General features: G+C 37.8%; 1 protein-coding gene across 7 annotated transcripts in view; it reads right to left on the bottom strand.

Moving 5' to 3' along the window:
* The window catches only part of DPH6 (diphthamine biosynthesis 6), a 370,092-nt gene that overhangs the window by 194,270 nt on the left and 154,152 nt on the right, over nt 1-21,670 (bottom strand). For all 7 annotated transcript variants that reach the window (XM_050953883.1, XM_050953882.1, XM_050953884.1 and 4 more), the window contains exons 9-12: nt 21,442-21,592; nt 19,532-19,663; nt 15,618-15,747; nt 8,096-8,270 (exon numbers count right to left, since the gene is read on the bottom strand). In XM_050953883.1, the coding sequence (XP_050809840.1) occupies nt 8,096-8,270; nt 15,618-15,747; nt 19,532-19,663; nt 21,442-21,592 (588 nt within the window). The remainder of the gene's footprint in view (nt 1-8,095; nt 8,271-15,617; nt 15,748-19,531; nt 19,664-21,441; nt 21,593-21,670) is intronic.

The following is a 21,670-nucleotide window of genomic DNA, read 5'->3' as shown; positions in this document are numbered from 1 at the left end:
ACTTTCATAAGTACTAAACATCACACACACTGCTTTTAAAGGACTTTCAACAAGAAAAAATAAGGCAGACATTGACATTTCTTTTGTCATTCTTACAGTGGAATGACAGATTCACTCAAAATTTCTGATCACACTGATCAACAGTTGTCAGCACTAACCATCTTTCACTGGGCTACTGAGGGAATGTCTACACTGCAATTAAAAACCTGTGGCTGGCCCATGGCACCTCACTTAGGCCACGTCCAGACTAGAAATTAAAATCGATTTTAGATACGCAACTTCAGCTACGTGAATAACGTAGCTGAAGTCGAATTTCTAAAATCGAGGTACTCACCAGTCTGGACGGCGCGGCATCGATGTCCGCGGCTCTCCGCGTCGATTCCGGAACTCCGTTCGGATTGATGGAGTTCCGGAATCGATGTAAGCGCGCTCGGGGATCGATACACCGCGTCCAGACTAGACGCGATATATCGATCCCCGAGCAATCGATTTTAACCCGCCGATGCAGCGGGTTAGTCTGGACGAGGGCTCAGGCTCACAAGGCTCGGGCTAAGGTTCTTTTTAACTGACGTGTAGACATTCAGGATCGGGCTGCAGCCCAGGCTCTGGGGACCCAGGCTGCAGCCCAAACTTGAATGCCTACATGGCAAATAAACAGCCCCTTGGCCTGAGTCAGCTGGTACAGGACAGCTGCTGGGTTTTTAACTCACTTTCAGCTTCTGTTTTCCCTTAAAAATGCTTCATTTGTACATTTTTATTGTTCAGATCTGTACATCTAGGTGTTATGGCTTAGCTTAGTTATCTAGTCCAGACATCTGTTTGGTCCATGTTAACATGCTAACTTGGATTCTGATCTTACTTGAACGGTTTGCTAATACTGTGATCAATATTTGTTGCCATTTTTTCCAACCAGCTGCTGCTTGCCCTGTATCATTCCTCCAATAGATGCAGTGCTTTCCCTGTACTGCCTCACTTCTACAAGGAGGTCTCTAATTTTATACCTTCCTTTGCCTCAATATCGATGCACAGTACAGTCTTGTGTTACACATAACTAGTATAACATTAACTGAAGAAAAATTCTGTGGAAGACAATTCTGTGTAATTCTCAGAGAACAGATCCTACTGTATATGGCATCAGGCATCTATCTTGCGGTTTTAATATGGAACATATTTTTTACCCTTAAAGCTGTTCTTTGGGGTGGCTCACTACTATCCAAGCATCTCTACTATGAAGTATCATTCATTGTAAATACCACTACATATGTTGCAATCTGACTGATATATTATAATCAAATTGTAATTTGAGATACTATACACTGCCATGCATCTAAGGAAGACATGAATCAGGCAGTCTTATTTTGCAATGTGAATCTACTTCAAATTTCACATTTGTGGAAGAATTTTTTTTTTAAATATTCAGCGAACTTGTAGATTGCATTCAGCAATAAAAAAAACTAGCTCACGAGAAATGTGTCTCCTTGTATTTAACACACAGTAGCAAAATAATTACAATCAGGTAAAATAAGTGATGTTAAATTCTGTAAATGTTGCTAAAAGGCTATTTTTAATTTAAAAATATTGGTTCAACATTTAAATATAAAACTTCTGTCTAGCCCTACAGCTCCCTTTTAAACATGCATTCTGTTAAGATTTTGGGCCAGATCCTCAGCTGGCATACATCTGTCAAAGTTCTGCTGAAGTCAATGGAACAAAGCAAATTTATACCAGCTGATAATCTGACCCTTTGTCTAGAACTGCCATTTATCATGGTGAAAGTAAAATAAATAAAAACATGTATTTGAACTTATATTCATTTAAAGAATTTAGTTCCCCTCTCTGCTAGAATGAGATTGGTGAGGCAAGAGACTCAGGAAAAGGAGAGAAGTGAGAGCTTTAAGATGGTCAAGGCAGTCGGGGCTCATGCTGAGTTTAATTACCATTTCCAACAGTATCAATGGTTCCCTCTGATGTCAGCAACTATCTGTGAAACCCACTGCCAAAGAGTGCTGGTCCACATACATAATGATAACCTACTACTGCTATTATGGTTGTTTATTTTTTCACAGAGTTGAATGCCCCACTTGTAAGAGGATATTGCAATCTGCCCTTCTCTCCAGTGAGGTTAAAAAAGCCCTTTTTAATCCTTCTTTAAAAGTGGCTAAAGTGCACTGCTACTGAGTGCAATATACAACTGAATTTCTTGACAGATGTAACACAGGGCTAAACAGTGGCAAATAATTGGTTTACTGCCTATGAGAAGCAAGGCAGAGTTTGTAATCTCACATTATCCTAGATTTAAGTACACTTGTACCATATTTACTGAGGCCAGAAGCATAGTCATTACTACAACATAGATGTATATTTTATACTGAAGTTACTGACAGATGAACACTCAGATGGACAGAGGCTTCTGCACCAGTAAAAGATTTGAGCCAAGAAAAATATGTTATCACAAACAATTTTGTCCTTACAAATGGGAAAGTCAACCACTTTATATCCTACCACAGATTATATCCTACATACTATGAACAGAAGCTTTGGAGTTGATTTTAAAGCATGCAATTTCAAGAAAGGGAATGACTTCTGATTTTGCTATAAATATTTTGAATCAAATTCAGATCCTAACTACATTCTGTAAGTGTTGTTTTGCTTCTGTCAGCCTGGGGTCAGAAGGACACTCTCATGGTATATTTCTAATTTTAACATTTTTTTCTCATGCTTCAGTTGGCGGGATCCTGCAAGGTTTCTACAGAATTAAATGGATGCTCTTCTTAGTGATTTGTTGAGCCTGTAGTGCAAATACCTGTAATTTGCATGGACTAACTCCACTAAATTTCAGTTGTCAGGACAGTATTTATGCCAATGCACATCAATCTTGGCTGCCACATACCCTTGCTTTTACAGTCTTGGGTCTATTCAGAGAAGCATGACAATTTTGTGCAAAAATGCATGGTGATTTTGTAATATAACCAAAAGTTTGCTAGGAACCATTAAGATCAGCTACTTATTTCTACTTGTGACATAATCAAATTGAAACCAAGGTCTCAAAATGTAAAAGGCAAAGGCATTAACAGTTTAAAATTACAAGATCCGTAAATTTCTGCTCTTCAAACATGCAAGATTGATCAAAATGTCTACATTCTAGGATGATGTGCAAAGGATTTTTATCTTTCCCAGTCTATCCCTGTTACTATACTTACAAAATCAACACCCCTCAAACTTTATACATATTGGAAAATAGTCTATTCCAAAAACCAATTTTGAAATGCTTTACTAAAATTTTTCTGCCAGTGACTTTACAAAGAACTGAATAACATGTTCTCCCATCTAGCTTCAATAGATCTCCAAACACAGTCAACAAGAAGCTTTTCACTTTGTAAAAGGTAGATTCAAAATTATATGGGACCCATATTTGAGCTTAAAATTGACATACTTACAAGGGTAAGTATGTTGCATTGTGCATTTGTGTATTTTTCAGTAAGGTGTTTTCAAGAATAAATTTTAGGGTATATATTTTATATGCTATTTTAGTAAAGAGATATACATTTTTGGTAAAATAAAATAAAGTAATACTAGAAAAAAGAAGATAATTTTCTGATTGAAATAAGTGAGCGAAAATCTTGTAGGGTTTTTTTGTAGTTAGATTACTGCAAAATAGAGAAAGCAAAAAAGTCAAGGATGCTTAGCAAATCAATCAGTGAAGAGAAAGAGAAAATTAATCCTGGGAAACAACATTTTTGAAGATCTTACATCACAGATAAATAGCCTGGTCAACAGCATTTTCAAAGATATGACATCATAGATAAATAGGCCATGCAGCAATGGAACAGCCTTAAAAGAATTTTGACTGAATTTTACAAGTGAGTCTCCACAACCCTTTGAAAGAGCAGAGCATGTGCTTCCTCTTTCACCTTCTGACCAGTGTGGCAAGTAAGGGGAAGCAGGATCAGCACCTTATCTTCAATCCATTCTCTTCAGGGAGGCTGGATTAAACATTAGCACTAGCTCTATTCTATTATATACAGTTTTTTATCCTGCCTGTATTATTGTAAGGTATCTAACCACCTTCCAGTAGTGAGGTAAGTGACATGATTAACATCTTAGAGAGAGAAGGTGGGTGAGATCATATCTTTTATTGAACTAATTTCTGTAATAGACAAGCTTTCAAAATACCCAGAGCTCTTCTTCAAGTCTGGGAAAGGTTCTTAGATTGTCCAGCTATGCCAGAAGGAGGACAGAAGACACTGGATGTGGTTTAATTAGATTGCAATTTGGTTAACAACTGTCTGGGAGTACCCAGCAAACCAACATATATTGTGCAGGTATTTCCATTATCATTTCAATACATATCTGGTAGACTTCTGTTAGCCCTCTCCCTTTCCCATCGTGGTCCCCAGCACACCTGCTGCTAAGAGCATACCATCCCTCCACCTTGAATGAGGGTTAAGGAGGGTCATAAAGGGTGTGGGATTGGCTCCCTGCTGTACCAGCCAAAGTAGCCCCAAACCTGCCTTGTTTCTACTCATTTAATGAATACCTCCTTTAAGTCCTTTACCAGTCCATTTATCTGATCACTATATCACTTTGTTATGGAGTACCTGCACTGGACATCTGCAATCACGGCAACATAATGAGTTGCAACATCACAGCCTAACTCCTGTTCCATGTTTACCCTCAACGAATCCCTCTAGCCTCACGAACCCACTGTGAGAAAGGTGAAAATCCCTGCACTTTGCCTAGGCCAATCTGGTGGTGAGGGAAAATTTCTTCCCAGCCCACCCTTCAAGAAAGGAACGACTAGTGCAGTGCACACAGTGGTTCCTGACCAAACCTGATATTTCAACACTTCCATGTGTGGGAGGGTGAGTTCTGCTCCGCTTGGTTCAGGTAAAAGAGGGCTTCTCTTACTCAGCATGTAATTATATAACCTTCCTTCTCTTCTGGTCACTGAGAGGGAGGCGGGGAATGGGTCAGCGTGCCCATGCTGACATGTTCTGACACAAAATTACTCTCTCTTTCTCTCCTCCTTAAAGAGGTACCTACCTTCATCCAGTAAATCAGACAACAGCCCCCCGCTCCCTTAATGTGTGATGTAATCAGTGTCACAGCTAAATAGAAGATCATATAGTTCAGCATAAATAATTAGCACATATCCTAAGAGACCATGCAAGGTACAATGGCCCATTAACACCCCTGCAGTCATAGAACAAAAAGCAGGGTTAGTGGGCTATAGGTTGTTATAACAAGCCATATATCCAGTTCAATCTTGTATTTAGCTGAGACACTCTTAGTACCTTTCCCAGACCAGAAGACGACCTCTGTGCAGATCAAAAGCTTGTCTCTCTCACCAACAGAAGTTGGTCCAGTTAAAGATGTTACCTCATTCACCTTATCTCTCTAATATTCGAGAATCGACACAAGTACAACAATACTGTGTGACTAATATCTGAACATGAGGTTTGTGCTTTCTCTCATCCTCTACATAGGAGAATAATGTTGACAGTGGAGTGTTTTGATTTGGAAAATTTTGGTGTCTGTGTGTGTTTAAATGTACATACTGTTATGTGTTTATGTTAGAGAAGGGAAGTTAAAAAAATGCTTTGCATTCAAAGTGGAAGGTGGTGAAGTTTGAGGTTGTCCTTAGTTCCAGGTTTAGTTTGTTCCAGAGCTTGGGACCAATACCTGAGAAAGGTCTGTCTCCTGCACAGACGAGCTTTACCCTGGTAATAGAAAGTTCAAGTGTGCTAGAGGAGTGGAACAGTCAACCATGATCTTCATCACAGAGCTTAAGGCAATTCTTTGGATACGCCTGGCCCAGGTCATTGAGTGCCTTGAAGATGAGAACCATCCTCTGAACGTCACTTGATATTCTACAGGAAACCAGTGTAGAGGTCCGGGGATAGTTTTGATATGCTCGTGGCAGTCAGTATTGCTAAGAAGTGTTTGGAATTAGTTGGTGCTCTCTAAGGGCTGATGTCTTTGTGTCCACTTATACTGCATTGCTGTAGTTGAGATGGGAGGTACTGAAGACATATATAACCTCTGCTGGGATGAGCTGGAGTCTCCTAGCCAACCAGAAATGGCAGAAAGTATTGCTTGTGGATGCTAGTATGTGAGAGCTTAGCATTACTGACTGATCTAGGCTACAGACTGAACTGACCAACTGTGGGGATGTACCATCAACTAAAGGAGACTGCACTATGACTGCAAATTCTGCGAAGTACTTACCCTTGCCCACGAGCATCACCCCTGTTTTCTTGCACTTAGCTCCAACCAGCTGTTCTTTATCAATGAACTGATCTCACTCAAGCATGCTGCCATCTTGGTGGTAGTGGTATGGTCGGATGAAGTAAAGGATAAGCATAGCTGTATGTCATCTCCATATTGCTGGCACTGAGTCCATCTTGTGTTATCAGTTCAGCTAGTGGTCTCATATCGATTTTGAAAAGGACCAGAGAAAGAACGGATTCTTCTGGGACTCCACAAGTGGGGGTTTAGTAGAGGGGGTGCAGTTTCCAATCTCTTCTCTTTCGATACATCTCTCCAGGAAGAACCTGAATAATTTAAACATATTCCTTTGGACTCTGCCATTTCTTTCAGGTAGCATCCTATGGTTGACTATCAGATGCTGCAGAGATTTCTGAGGATGAAATTGGATGTCCATCATCTATTCATTGGCAGCAGGAGATCATCCATCAGTATTACTAAAGTAGTTTTGATCCTATGTACTGGCCCGAATCCAGATTGTGCCAGGTCTAGGATATTCACTTAGTTCAGCGCCTGTGCACTACAGTCAGAATGTGGTTGCCCTAGTACGGGTGCAAAATGACTGTATGGTTCTTTGCATTTTCTCATTTGAACAAACCAGGCAGAGCCACCCAAAGCATGACCCACAGAGTTTAAAATGGAGTGAAGAAAAGGTCCACAAAAGCAAATGAACCTTATTTAAATAGGTAAACAAAGATAAATGATGTGTTATATGTGATAACCACCCTGTATGTCCTTCCTGGGTGAGTTCACCTGATATCTAGCCTAAGCCATCACCACACACACGGAACGTAGCTAACACCACACAAAACAAAACATTGTTGCAGCAGTACATTAATAGGTTTGTTTGCAAACCAGAAGACAACTCAGAAGAATTACAATATATGAAATAAAATATTGTGTAAGTTACAGATAGGGTGACCAGATGTCCCGATTTTATAGGGACAGTCCTGATATTTGGGGCTTTTTTATATATGGGCTCCTATTACCCCCCACCCCCGTCCCGATTTTTCTCACACGCTATCTGATCACCCTACTTACACATCCTCCTACTAGTAATAGCATAGTTTGTACTAGATCTTCTTTCTGTACACAGGAGGGTGGAGAGAAAAGTGCATACAAATTCTCTTTTGCAAGGTTAAAGACAAGACTCTTCCCTATTACTCAGGCATTAGGAGTTGAGAAGTGGGCTGCCTGGTTACTCTTTCAAATTTGTTAAGCATCATATCATGTCCTGTCCACTTTGTCTTAAATATAGGTTTTAAAAATACTAAATACTTCATCAGTCTTGATTTGCTTTTATGTACTGCAATATTAATATCTAGCGCCTCATAAGGGAATTTACTTACATGTGTTAAAGCGTTGATTTCCTAAGAAAAAGTATGAACTTCCTGTCTTTGAACATAAAGAATATAAAATGCCCTGAAATGTTTTCAATGAACAGTTAAATTTCAGAAAGCATATGGAAATATACAAGCACTATAATTACTTACTGTTATAATTATAGTGTACAACCTCAATACACTGGTTTTGCACTGAGTGTTGCTCTGAAAGAAATAATTGTCCTTAGCCCTGCCCGATGATCACAGAGTGAAAGGTTTGATAAACTGCAGCAAAAGAACTGAAAAGGTGTCATACACAGAGGTTTTAAAACTTTAAATGTATACACCCATATTTTTCCTTTTTTTTAATATATTTTTTAAAAAACATACTAAAAAAGTCGCAAGCTTTGTTTTTTTCCCCTTCTATGCAGATTAAAATAAATGAAAAGAGCTGATAACTTTGTTAACTGGTAAATAGTTCATATACAGTAACAAAGATTGCTTACCTTGATGGACTGACTATAAGGTCCTATGTTAGCAGGTGCCCAGTGAGAAATGCTCTGTACATGCATGATTTGTTTTTGATAACAGTGCACATCACCGATCGTACCGTCACACTTATGCGCAAGGCAATCCATCCAAAAGAGTACTCCATTAAGCAATGGGGCTTCTACACATACTCTGAAAACACAAATCATTAAAGATTATATGATTATCTTACATACGCATAGAAATATAAGGCTGGAAGGGACCTTGAGAGATCATCAAGTACAGCCTCCTACACTGAGGCAGGACCAAGTAAACCTAGACCACTCTTGGCAGGTGTTTGTCCAACCTGTTCATTCATTTATAAATATATGCGTGTGTGTGTCATATTATACAGATAATGATTTAGCCTATTGAAAACATGCCACTAAAAAGAGCTAATAAGAGAGCAGCATCTCAGAGCCTATATCTATTGAAGAAGAATTAAGTTTGCAGTCCACACATAAAGAGGTGACATTTTACTCTCAGCAGAAATTCAATAGAAAATGACTTGTAAATGCTTGTTCTCAGGAAGTATCTTATAATACAGTCTTGTAAAATTCTACTCAGGAAAAGAAACTTTTTTTGACCACAGACAAGCAAAACATTTCCTCTTTCTGCCCACCACTCCGCCATTATCATCATCATAAGGATGGGTGAGTAGATTTTCTGCTTGGGCTGCTAAATTTTCAAGCCAATTTTGCAAATTTATTGTACCCTTGGGTCTGTGCTCCTAGCATATTACTAGCGAGAACTCCCATAGCCAGGTCTCTGTGCATAATGCAATTATGCGGCCATGCAAATGTGTGCATAATTTTTCTTTTGACCAAAATGCAGCACAAGCCTGCTTGTGCTACATAAATACTCCTAAAAAGTGATTTTCCTGCATCCTCCCAGCTTGTAACCTTTTTTCCTGTTCTTTTATAAACTCCACATGAAGGGATAGAGGATTGTATGGCTAGCTATGCAATTGAGGGAGCAAATGACATGCAATAGCATGAGGAGCAGAAGAGGATGAAGCAGGAGGAGGGACTGTACTTAAAATATACTGAAGTGGAGAACTGTTCTTGTGCAGCTTTACGAGCTGTACAATAGGAATAGAACCTGCCATGTTCTCCTCTTAGGCTATGCAGAAAGAGAACGCCATGTCTCTGTGGATTAGTAACCCTGGATGGCTGCCTGCATCTCCTAGAAGCCTCTCCCCACTCCCTTTTATGCAGTGCTTTAGCCTCTTTTGGTACTGCCCATTCCCAACTACTTTATGTCAGGAGCCGCACTAAGTAATTAAATTATTTCATAATTAATTTACATGGCTGCATAATTCTGAGTTTATCAGAGATCTCAGTGCTCTTAGCTCTTATGCTACCTGAGTCAGGACCTCAATAAATAATTTAGGTCTAAATGATCACATCATACACAAGTATCAGAGAGGTAGCCGTGTTAGTCTGGATCTGTAAAAGCAGCAAAGAATCCTGTGGCACCTTATAGACTAACAGACGTTTTGGAGCATGAGCTTTCGTGGGTGAATACCCACTTTGGAAATTTCCACTACATGCATCTGACGAAGTGGGTACTCACCCACGAAAGCTCATGCTCCAAAACGTCTGTTACTCTATAAGGTGCCACAGGATTCTTTTCTGCTTTTACATCATACACAGTGTGTTGTCCATAGATTTAAAATTTCACAGCAGCTAACTAGTTCCATGTGAGGTGGCTCATAGTGAGCCAGGCAAGGGTAACAGTATGTAATGGAGCTAACCATCCATTGGAACAGAAAACGTAACTCATAAAGTAATGCAAATAATTGTCCAACCATGCAGGGAAGGTGGGTGGGGGACTGTGAATCTGTTATAAGATACATTATCCCAAATACACCTATTATTCTTTACATTCTTGTTTCCAGTGCTGTTGCAGCTGTGTTGGTCCCAGGATATGAGAGATGCAAGGTGGGTGTGGTAATATCTTTTATTGGACCCACTTCTGTTGGTGAAAGAGACAAGATTTTGAGCTTGCACAGAGCTCTTATTTTGTGTAAGCTTGAAAGCTTGTCTTTCTCACCAACAGAAGCAGGTCCAATAAAAATATTACCTCACCCACCTTCTCTTTCTGTAATTCTTTAAGTAATTTTTGTTTTATTCTTCGTGAGAGTTGTCACGCCCTTGTGGACTACAAATACAATTTCCTTTCAATAGCTTCAGGCCCTGAGTTAATTCAGGATTTTCTTCTAACTCTTGGAGCTTGATTGAACCATAAGGCTCTGCACTGAGTATAGGGCAGTCTATAGTGATGATTTCCCTGAAGAAGCCCTGGGAACTGGGTTACAAATCTGAAGTGACTCAGTGACAATTCTTCCCCAATTCCCTTTTTCTTTTTCCACGCCCCTTCACAGGATGCAATTTATCTGCCCCAAATAGTGCTGGCCCAGATCAGTGTTGTTTGTGTAGGACCATAACTAAACGTTTACAAATTGAGAGAAAGTCTTCGAGGATTCAGTACTCCAGGCAGGCCAGCAAGGACAGAGTTGCCTAGAAAGACATACCATACTACTGTATATTCTCCTAAAGGACTGTAAAATCAATCCTCTTTGATGTCTCCATACCTCAAGAGGAAAAATTAAGAACATACAACACCAGACACAGGACAACAAAGGATGACTAGATAGAAACCTTTATTTCCAAGCTTTACAGTTTCTGACTGCTTTTGAAACCGAGTACACTGCAAACTCATACATTCATTGGGATAATTTTACTGCTGTCTCATATCATGCCAGATAAAACCAGGACTAATCAATCTTTTATCAGGCCATCTTACCATTATATAGAATTAGCAATAATAATTTTAGCCAATCATTCAGAAATTCAATACAATAAATATACGGAAAACATTTAAAAATATACTCTTTTAGTCACTGTGACTAAGGTAGAAAATATTTTTTTATGAAAAGTCAAGTGAAAAAACTGTCACTCTAGACACATCTACACCCTCTGGTTACAGTGAGAGCACCATTAATGATATTTAAACAGAATTAACTTTATTTGTATTTGATGAAATATAAATAGTGGCAGTGGAATAGCATCTTGTCGCAGAAATGTTGTCCACAGACTTATTTTGACACAGTATTTGCACTGGCATTTATCACATGACAATGCTCTAACTCTACCAATATCTCAAAGGTGTACGCATTTTCCATTAGTTTGTGTATATAATTTCACTAATAGAAGATACAAATTTTTGACAAATAGTTTTAAAAAGGAAAAGATGGCATATTTACTTTTAAATGGTAATGTGTTTCACATAAGCCAATCTCTCTCTTTAGGGTTATAACTTTTTATCCTTTCCCCTTCTTTCTCCCCCTTTGTGCTTATGTTCATATATCTATGATTATATTATTTTTAATTTTTGTAACAGTATCCACACAGTGGTTGCTTGAAATACACCAGGTATAGACAAAAAATGAAAGGGTGAATAAAAAATCAAATCAGACGGTTATGACTGGTATGGGGCAAGGCAAGCTCAGTAGTACTCAGACTGGTAATAAAGCAATAATGATTGAATAACAGATTATATTTTATCTTTACTATAGTGCAGCTATGTTGCAGAATTCCTACGATATATTGTATAAATTGTATTCACTCTGTAGCAGCGGTCCCCAACCTTTACGTCTGGTGGGTGCCAGATGAAGGACCCTGGCGGCGGTGGAGCACCCGACGAAATGCGGCTGAATGTCTGTGGCATTTCAGCGGCGACGCCTCTTGATGACATCACTTGTCGGTAAGTGGCGTCATCGAGGCATCGCCGCCAAATTTCTGCAGCATTTCAGTGGCGACACCTCTCGATGATGTCACTTGCCACTGACAAATGATGTCATCAAGAGGCGTCGCCGCCGAAACGCCGCAGAAATTCAGTAGCATTTCGGCGGGTGCTCCCCCGCCCGCCAGGACGCGGGTGCATTGCACTCGCGGGCACCATGTTGGGGACCCCTGCTCTGTAGCAACTGCAAGTTTGCAACTTAATTTCATTATTTTTGGACCTCTTCTCCACTGATTGTATACTGGGATAAAACATAGGAAGATTTTGTCAATTTTGGGGCATGACATTAATAAGGATCCATGAATATTTATCTTAGGGAAGGTTTCAGAGCAATGAGTCCAACACAGATCCAATTACTAGTAGAGCTATTACTAAGTAGTGGAAAATATATCTTATTAACTTGAATAAGTAATAAAGCCCTCACGGTTGCACAATGGGAAAAAGCAAAGAACGTGCTTCCTATAAAAGATTTTATGCAGCACTAAAAACAAAATCATTTTATCACTTGTAGAATCCTTTAACTTTATATATTTATATTTCCATTAATGACTTGGGAGAGAGGGTACGTATTAAGATAATAAATTCACAGAGAATACCAAATTATGTATGATGAAAACGCAAGTATGCTTGTTCTTGGTATTTATAATCCCAAACACAGATGTTCAATGAGAGGGAAAAATTTAGAAAGCAGCAATGATGAAAGAGATGTAGTGGTGACAGTGGCCAGAACAATAGACAAGAGTTAGCAATGCAACGTAGCAGCCAATAAAATGATCGACAGCATACACACAGGTATTACACAAAAGACCACTGAGGAAACAGTTCCACTTCCTACTCCTGTGGTATGACTGCACCTGGGATATTGCTTTCACTTCTGGGAAGTTAATTCCAAAAGATATTGACAATCTGGAGAGTCCAGAAAATGTAAAAGCTAACAAAGAAGTGGAAATGTTTATGGTTGCTCAGGCAGGCAAAATTAGGAGAAATGGGATGTCATTTTTAAAAATGAAAATTTAGGCTGAATATTAGAAAAGCCTTCTTCTCAACCAGAGATTTTAGGGATAGGAATAGATTCCTAAATGAAGTGATGGTATCCCCATCACTAGGCACATTTAACTCTGAATTAAAAGAAAGTATTTTGTAGGGAATACTTTAACATAGATATTTCATGGTTCTGTTTACTCAAGCCTGGAAAATGGACTAGGCTAATTTCTATGCAAAGAATATTTTGAGTCAAAAGGTATTGCTCCACCAAATCACATCCAGAAATGTATTGCTATCTACCTACCTATATATATATATAGGTGTATATATATATATATACCTACCTATATATCCACCTATATAATACATTTAATTTATTGCTATCTATTTATCTATCTATCTATCTATCTATCTGGCAATAAATTGTTATAACAAAGCTACTTTTTATATATACATAATATAATTAATTATGTATGGCACTTTCATTAATTGAATTATTATAATCTCGACTCTTCCTACATTTATGCAGATGTTAGATGTTTTATAAACATGAACAAAAACTGAATTTTACCTTAACTGACCTGAAGTTAAAGTTTACAAGTTTTAAGTATATCACATAAACTGTTGATAGGATTCTGTACACTAAATGAAAAGCAGTTAGTCAACCTATCAGTATTTCAGTTGCTAAGCACTGTAAAGTGCAAGGGTCTTTCTAGTTCTCATTCTGGAAATCAAAGAATCATAGAAATGTGGGACTGGAAGAGACCTCAATAGGTCATCTAGTCCAGTCCCTGACAGTGAGGCAGGACTCTGTATTACTTAGACCAGTGGTAGGCAACCTGCAGCACGCGAGCTGATTTTCAGTGGCACTCACACTGCTCAGGTTCTGGCCACCGGTCTGGGGGGCTCTGCATTTTAATTTAATTTTAAATGAAGCTTCTTAAACGTTTTAAAAACCTTATTTACTTTACATACAACAATAGTTTAGTTATATACTATAGACTTATAAAAAGAGAGCTTCTAAAAACATTAGAATGTATTACTGGCACGTGAAACCTTAAATTAGAGTGAATAAATGAAGACATGGCACACTACTTCTGAAAGGTTGCCAACCCCTGACTTAGACCATCCCTGACCAGATGCTTGTCTAACCGCTTCTTAAAAACTTCCAATGACTGTGACGCCACAACCTCCCCAGGTAACTTGTTTCAGTGCTAACTACCCTTATAAGTTAGGAAGTTTTTCCTAGTGTCTAACTTAAATAGCCCTTGCTGCAATTTAAGCCCATTGATTCTTGTTCTGTTCTAGGTGGTCAAGAAGAACGATTTATCACTCTCCTCTTCATAACAATCTTTTATATACTCGAAGACTGTTAAAATGTCCCCTCTCAGCCTTTTCTTCTCCAGACTCAACAAACCAAATTTTTACAATTCTTCCTTGTGGATCATGTTTTCTAGACCTTCAATCATTTTTGAAACTCTTCTCTGGACTGTCTCCAATTTGTCTACCTGTTTCCTAAGATGTGGTGCCCTGAACTAAATACTTTTTTTCCAACAGCGTTACATTGTTGATTCTATTTAGTTTGTGATCCACTATGACCCCCAGATACTTTCTGCAGTGCTCCTCCTAAGCCATCATTTCCCATTTTGTATCTGTGAAACTCACTATTCCTTCCTACATGGAGTACTTCACATTTGTCCTTATGGAATTTCATCCTATTTATTTCAGACCATTTATCCAGTTTGTCAAGTTCATTTTGAATTCTAATCCGTTCCTCCAAAGCACTTGCAGACAATACCAATCTGGGAGGAATTGTAAACTTAATAAGTATACTCTCTATGTCATTATCAAAATGGAAGATTTGAATATAACCAGACCCAGGACAGATGTCTGCAGGACCCCACTCAATATACCATTTCAGCTTGATTGTTCATCAGTTATTGAGCATAATTCTCAAGTTGTGCACCCACCTTACAGTAGGTTCATCTAGACTATATTTCCCTAGTTTGTTTATAAGAAGGTCATGTGACACAGTATCAAAACCCTTGCTAACGTTGAGCTATATCACATCTACTGCTTCCCCCCCTCATGTACACTCAAAAAACAATCCAAAACAAAAAGACAATTCTCTTCTACTTTATCAGTAAATGGAATTTGCTAGATTTGACACACAACTTTCAAAAATTGTAGTAAGATTTTCAATGACCTAAGCATTTGCTACATCAGTCCAGTTTCCAACATAAAACTGCTACATAACCTGGAAGTCATGAGCAGAACAGAACTGGAACTGTGGGTGATCTCGCAGGCCTAGACTATTAGATTGGCTCATTCCAACAGAACTGGGTTTGGCAGGAAGTTTGGAGCTCTAGTCTGATAGACACTAGACATATACTAAAAGGAATAAGCTTGGTCTCTGCCAACAAAAGGAGTCAGGCTCACCATACTCGGAACATTGACAGCATCTTCTTGCCACACACATGCTTTTAATTACACAGTAGATATGCTTATGCTATTGTAGCAATTGTTCCATCAAGGAAATAAAAATGTATATGACGAAAATCCAGCATGCTCCCCAGAAAAAAGGTGGACAAAAGCCTACTTTTGATATGTGAGACACACAAAAATCTGTACAAAAGCTTCATAAATATAGTAGTAATACAGTATATTACAGTGTATCATAAATATACCATAGCAATAGTCTGATCCTACCTTGCTGGTGGACACAAATCAAACTCTGTCATATAAGCTGAATTTATAACAGCAAAATCTTTCATGTTCTTCATATACAGATGGACCAAAATAATATCTTTCAATTCCAATCCCTTTGAATTCATATTAGCTGTCAGAAAAAAAAATATATAGCTGTTAAAGATAGGACATTTTAAATGAGCATAGAAAGATAGCAGAGGAATCTTATGTTTGTCCAAGAAAATTAAACGATAATAACCTAACATTTACTTAACATGACTGAGCGCTTTAGTAATAAATTACTTTTCCCTTTACAATAATCTTTGATGGTATAGCCTTATTTTTTATTAAGTGCTTTTTTGTGTTAATTTTATCTGATAACACAGAGATAAAACATAACTGAAAATTCTTCAAACCTGAACTTAACACTTGCCTTAAGAAAATACATTGTATCTTAATAAATACATATATACAGCAGTCTACATTCCACTGTGCTACTGTGCAAAAATAAAAATAATGGATAGTAGAATAAACTACAATTTCCAGCAATTTATCATGCACTTGCTGGAGATCAAGCAATGGCAAATTCAGTATAAGTAAAGGGGCGTAAATGGTTGGAGAGACTAAAGGAACTGGGGTGATATACAGAAGAGTGAAGGAAAGACACACATGTTTGGTGTCAGAGAACAGATAAACTGGGTTCAGGATAAAGGGATATTGGTGAGAAAATTGACTCAACCAGAGCTGATTGAAGAGAGGAAGAAGAATAAAGTTAGGGGAGTTAACAGGATGCATATTTCCATCCTGAGTGCCTTATCAAAATTTGTGGGACAGTATATTACTGTGTGGTCCTCATATTCTGCATTTAAGTCTCAGGAGCTACAAAAGCTAAATTAAGTACAAAGGTTTCTCTGAAAAGTGTGAAAGAATACAGAACATATACGGTAATAGGGTCCCATATGACATGAGTTAACTGCTACGCAAGCCTCTCTTCATGATAGTTTTGTCTATTTTGCCCTTTAAAGTTATAGATTGGACATAGATATTTTCCTTCTAATTAGCAAGTAGGATAAGAGCATAAAGATAATCTGCTGAGTGAGGCTAAAGTGAAAGCAAATAGTTTTCATGTAAAAATGTCTCCATTCTTTTAAATATATTCAGAGACAAGATTTTAAGCTTACAAAGAGCTCTTTCTCAATCAGCAAGAAAATAAGTGCACTTTTCAAACCTCCAGTCAGTGGAACATTTTAGCCAAGCATTATTTTTTTCTCAAGTGTGTGAGAAGTGTGTGATTTGAAACATATTTTTGGGGAAGAAATACTGGGCTAAACAGAAAAACTAATTTGTGTGATGTATAACTGTATTTGACCAAATTGAAAGGAAAGGGAATTTATTTCTTAATGTTCATAATTCTTAACTTTGTTATAAAAAGGATCACTTTAAAAAAAGATAGTAAAGGTGAAATCCTGCTCAGCCCTGCAAAAGGAATTATGCATGTGTGTTGGGCGGAGTGGGGAGATGGAATTTTTCTCCCAATACGGAGGCAGGGCACTGCTGGTGACATGAAGGACTGAGTCTGGTAGAAAGGCACATTTGGTGAAGCTTCTAACTACCACTCTCTACCTACACACCCACGCACCATTTTCTTGGCCCATCTACAAATCCTCCATCCATTCGTTCATACAGACAGCCTCCAAAGAGCTTTCGTCCATGATACAGAAAAGAAGTACATGGTATTTCTACTGAGTTTGGGGCCTTTCACTGCCATCAAGGAGTCTGTAGGATTTGGTCAGGTATGACTCAGCGTCATTAGTACAGAACTGCTTTTGAAATGAAAGTACTATTGGCCTGAACGCTATTTATTTATTTAGAGAGACGAAGTGGGTAACAATATCTTTTATTGGAAAACTTCTGTTGGTGAGAGAGAGAAGCTTTTGAGCTTCTGAAGAAGAGCTCTGTTTGGCTCAAAAGCTTCTCTCTCTCACCAACTGAAGTTCATCCAATAAAAGATATTGCCTCACCAATCTTGTCTCTCTAATATCCTGGGACCGACACACCTACAACTATACCGCATAAATGTATTTATTAATGGATGGCCTGAGTAGGATCCTTATCCTGAAAATGCACAAGAGAGAACATCAGTATAGTCTGTACTTCGTAATACATCCAACTCTGGGCCAGATCACTGATGCCTATGGACAATAACAATTTATAATAGCTCAGGAACTGGCCCTCTATCGATAACATTTACTACTGTAATTTTTGTCTCCTTCCAAAAACTTTTAAGTACGAAAAGTCTGAATTAAAAATCTAGGTTGAAAAAGTAAAGAAAAGTACAGCACTAGATTCCCTCTTCAGCTTTTGATATTATGGGCTCGGATTATCGTATGTTTCATGAAGTCCAGTAGCAAATTTCCATTTCTAAATCCTTCTGGCAAAACTCATCTTCTTTAAAGGTGATTAAATCAATTAATCTTGCAAGTTAAAAGGACTTGTGTATGCTCCATTCTCCCAGCATGATAGAGAACAGGCTGAAGTCCTATGTACATTGCTAGTAAGAGTTCAGGAAAAGGCTCATGCATACCTGCAGATGATCAGTTTAGCACTCAGAAAAACTTGGCAAAGAAACATATTGTGGTTTCTTCAGATGACAGGATCATAATTCATTCAACTTTCCCCACCCTCCATACGAAAAGGCAAAAACCCCACAGGAAATGTGAGCATTGACATTTACTACCAAGGATCAAAAAGCTACTATTTTGCCAGAAATGGAAAACAATACAGCTAATACAGTAAATACAAGTAATTTGCTGAAAGCAATAGGCTACTCAACTAGCCAATGACACAATAAGTAGGTTTTTAAAGAAACTTCTGATGGATGGCAAGGCAAAAACATATAATGTTTGGATTGGCAGATATCCAAACAAATAAAATGAGAACTAAGGAAAATGTTATAGAGGCCCTTTGCTTCAATTTACAGATTATGCCCAAAAGATTTACACTAAATACTAGTGCCTTTAACTATACCCTCTTTGCTGATTTCCAGGCTGTTAAAAACTGCTTAAAAGCCATCTAGAAAGCATGACTTCTTTGCTTTCTAAAAATGCTAAAGATTCTTTATCATTCTGTATTCAGTCATGAACTCAGCTGCACAAGCTGAATGTAAAGATTTTATAGGCCAATATATCACAGGAATTCGTGAACAAGAATACAAGTCTACGCAAGCAGTTACTAAGAATGATTTTCATTTTTATGAATGAAAAAGAAGCCCGCATAAACATTCTTTATTTAAAGTTTAAAATGCAAAAAGACTGCAAAACAAAATTGGAACGTTTTGTTTTATATGTCAATATCTTGTAAGAGTGTGATAGCAAGGAATCTGGCTTCCATGATTCCCAAGACAACAATTTTTCCTTTGCATTAAGTACATAAATGAGATATACTGCTACTGACCTAATCCTAGATGCCAAAATGTACAAGAGCAACAGCTTTCTGGAAAACTTAATTTAAAATTATTGTGGTAACAAAAGCCTTTCACCTAGCAGCCAGCATCTACAACATACATGCACAGACAGACTATGTAAACATTATATCTACATACACATATATACTATATATATTCCATTACATAAAACGATAGAGTTGTCTTCCACAAAGCTGTTAAGAATATTTTGGAAATAATTCTGATATAATGATTTTATCCCCTATCCTTGCTTTTTAGGGTCTTCAAAATCTGTGCACATTACAGCATATTCAATATTAAAGTTAGCAGTCTTAACAGCATGATGCCAGCCTGAGGCAAGCCTGAGATGGTAAGTTTATAATTATAGAATTTAAAGTTATGAAAACATAAAAGTATATCAGCTCTTTACTTTGCACTGTATTTAAAAAACAATTGTTTTAGTGATAAATAATAGCTCAGCTTAATAAAGCACCTTGGAGGGAAGAGAATGCCTCCTGAGCTGCATCTTGAATGCTCCTTCCTTCTAGTGGAAGGAAGCGGGCAGTGATGCCTGAAACCCACTGGTAGCCACTTAGGGATTTTCCAGAACATTCTAATGGCTTACCTAAAAGAATGAAAGAAAATCAATCTGATTACAAAAACAAAAGACATCAGAGTAAGGTTTATCAAAGAAAATCTTTTAAACTGAATTGTCTATGCTCAGGAAGAAAAAACTTTTAGAGTAAAATTATAGATTATTAGATCATCTTCAAAAATGATTTATAGGCAGTAAGATACAACACAACTATTAAAAGTAAATGTGCAGCCATCAGCGTTTCCAAATGGAACCTGACAAAATCATCTCCCACAGATTTTCTCCAGAATACACTCGTTTCTTAAAAATTGCATTATCTAAAGTATTATTTGTCCATCTTGCAATTTCACTAGCTATACCGCCTAGTCAATGGTAGTTAGGTGCCTAACCTGCTAAGGCCCTTTTGGAATTCCAGTTAGGCTCCATGCCACATTTTTTGATGCCTAAATATTTTTGAAAATGTTGGCTGCTAGGAACTCAGAAGTCAAACTATCAATCTGAAAATGGGACTTGGGCACTTTTGAAAATATTACTCTAAGAATATTTCTTCAATTAACAACTACAGGAAATAGGGGGAGGCTATTTTCTGCATCTTACTTGAACACAACATTCTCCCATGTTGCAATGGTTGCATATTCCCATTAATGCAAGGTGGAGTTATAATTTATTTCTAAAATGTACATAATGCCTTATAACGTGGAGGAAGATGAAGGGTGAAATTCTGGCTCTATTGAAGTCAATGGGAGTTTTACTATTGATATTAATGGGGCTAGGATTTCACCCAAAGTCTCTTGTCTCAGAGCTACAGTCTAAGGGTGTGAATCTACAATCTCCCGCATGTATAGTTCAAGCCCTGCTCTGCAGATATCTATGTCTGTGTACCATATTTGCAGACTGCAGATCAGATGCAGATACAAATTTTGTATCCATGCAGGGCTCTGTGTATAGTACCACTGCTTTTATGTAAGTGAATGCAATTCCTTGACAGAAGTAACTATTTGCAGGAACTGGCTCTAATTCAGATAAACAGGATTCAGAACATTACAGTTCAAATACTAGGAGGCATGGACACGTCATCAAGGAGGCATTCAACACTGGTAGGTTGTACTACTCATTAACACTAATGAGAATTACATGTATGAATTCACCAATGTATAAATCTAAGTTAATCGCTTCCAGATAGAACAGCCTGAAGTCACTTCTCAGCATAGAAGCTGCATAGACACCAAATGAAATTGTGAAAGTAGTCTGATTGAAAAGAAAGTTGTAACAGTACCACTTTCACATTCCAGCCGCAAGAGAAAGTACACCAGGGACTTTTTGGTACACTGAAAATTGAGGCAGAGCAGGCTGTTATCTTATATTTTTAAAAGATGCAGGGACTGGGGAGGAGCATGTGTGATTTTTTCTTAAGTCACCATAACCTTTTCTCCAATCCAATTAATTGAAGGTTAAATTATAAAACAGATTAAATTACATGGACAGAGGCGGTGCTGTGAAAACTTGGTGTTTTCTCTTATAAAAAATTGACAGGGCTATCCTCTGAAGAAGCAGCATCGGTCCTGGAATTAATCTCAAATGCATAAGTATAAATACTGTATGTGATCACCCAAGATGATCTCCTTGTGCAGAAACAAAAAGTTTCTCCTTATATGCATTATCCCAGATGCATATTTTCTTCAGACTGTCTGGACAGCAAAAATATTACAATTTTTTTATAATGTTTAATATTATGTTCCACAATAGTATATGAAATAAATATAACCCCTCTCCTAATGACAGAGCGATACGCAATATTCAAAACTCACTGTATTGCAGAGAATTATGTTCCAATGATTTCCAGATGATAGGAGGGGTTTTCTGTGGTCCATCTGCCTCAGATACAGGTGGCATACTAATCTCATTACAGCTTACCTCGCAAGAACAGCTACAGATCATAAACTTGTCTGAAGATTCCACCTGATTGAAAAAAATATTCTGACATAAGCAAGTGAATATTGTGCTAGGCTGTGGTAAACTGTCATGTTGAAACCTTAA

This window comes from Gopherus flavomarginatus, chromosome 5, assembly GCF_025201925.1.
Source record: "Gopherus flavomarginatus isolate rGopFla2 chromosome 5, rGopFla2.mat.asm, whole genome shotgun sequence".
NCBI lineage: Eukaryota > Metazoa > Chordata > Testudines > Testudinidae > Gopherus > Gopherus flavomarginatus.
This window is presented reverse-complemented; position numbering and strand designations above follow the sequence as displayed.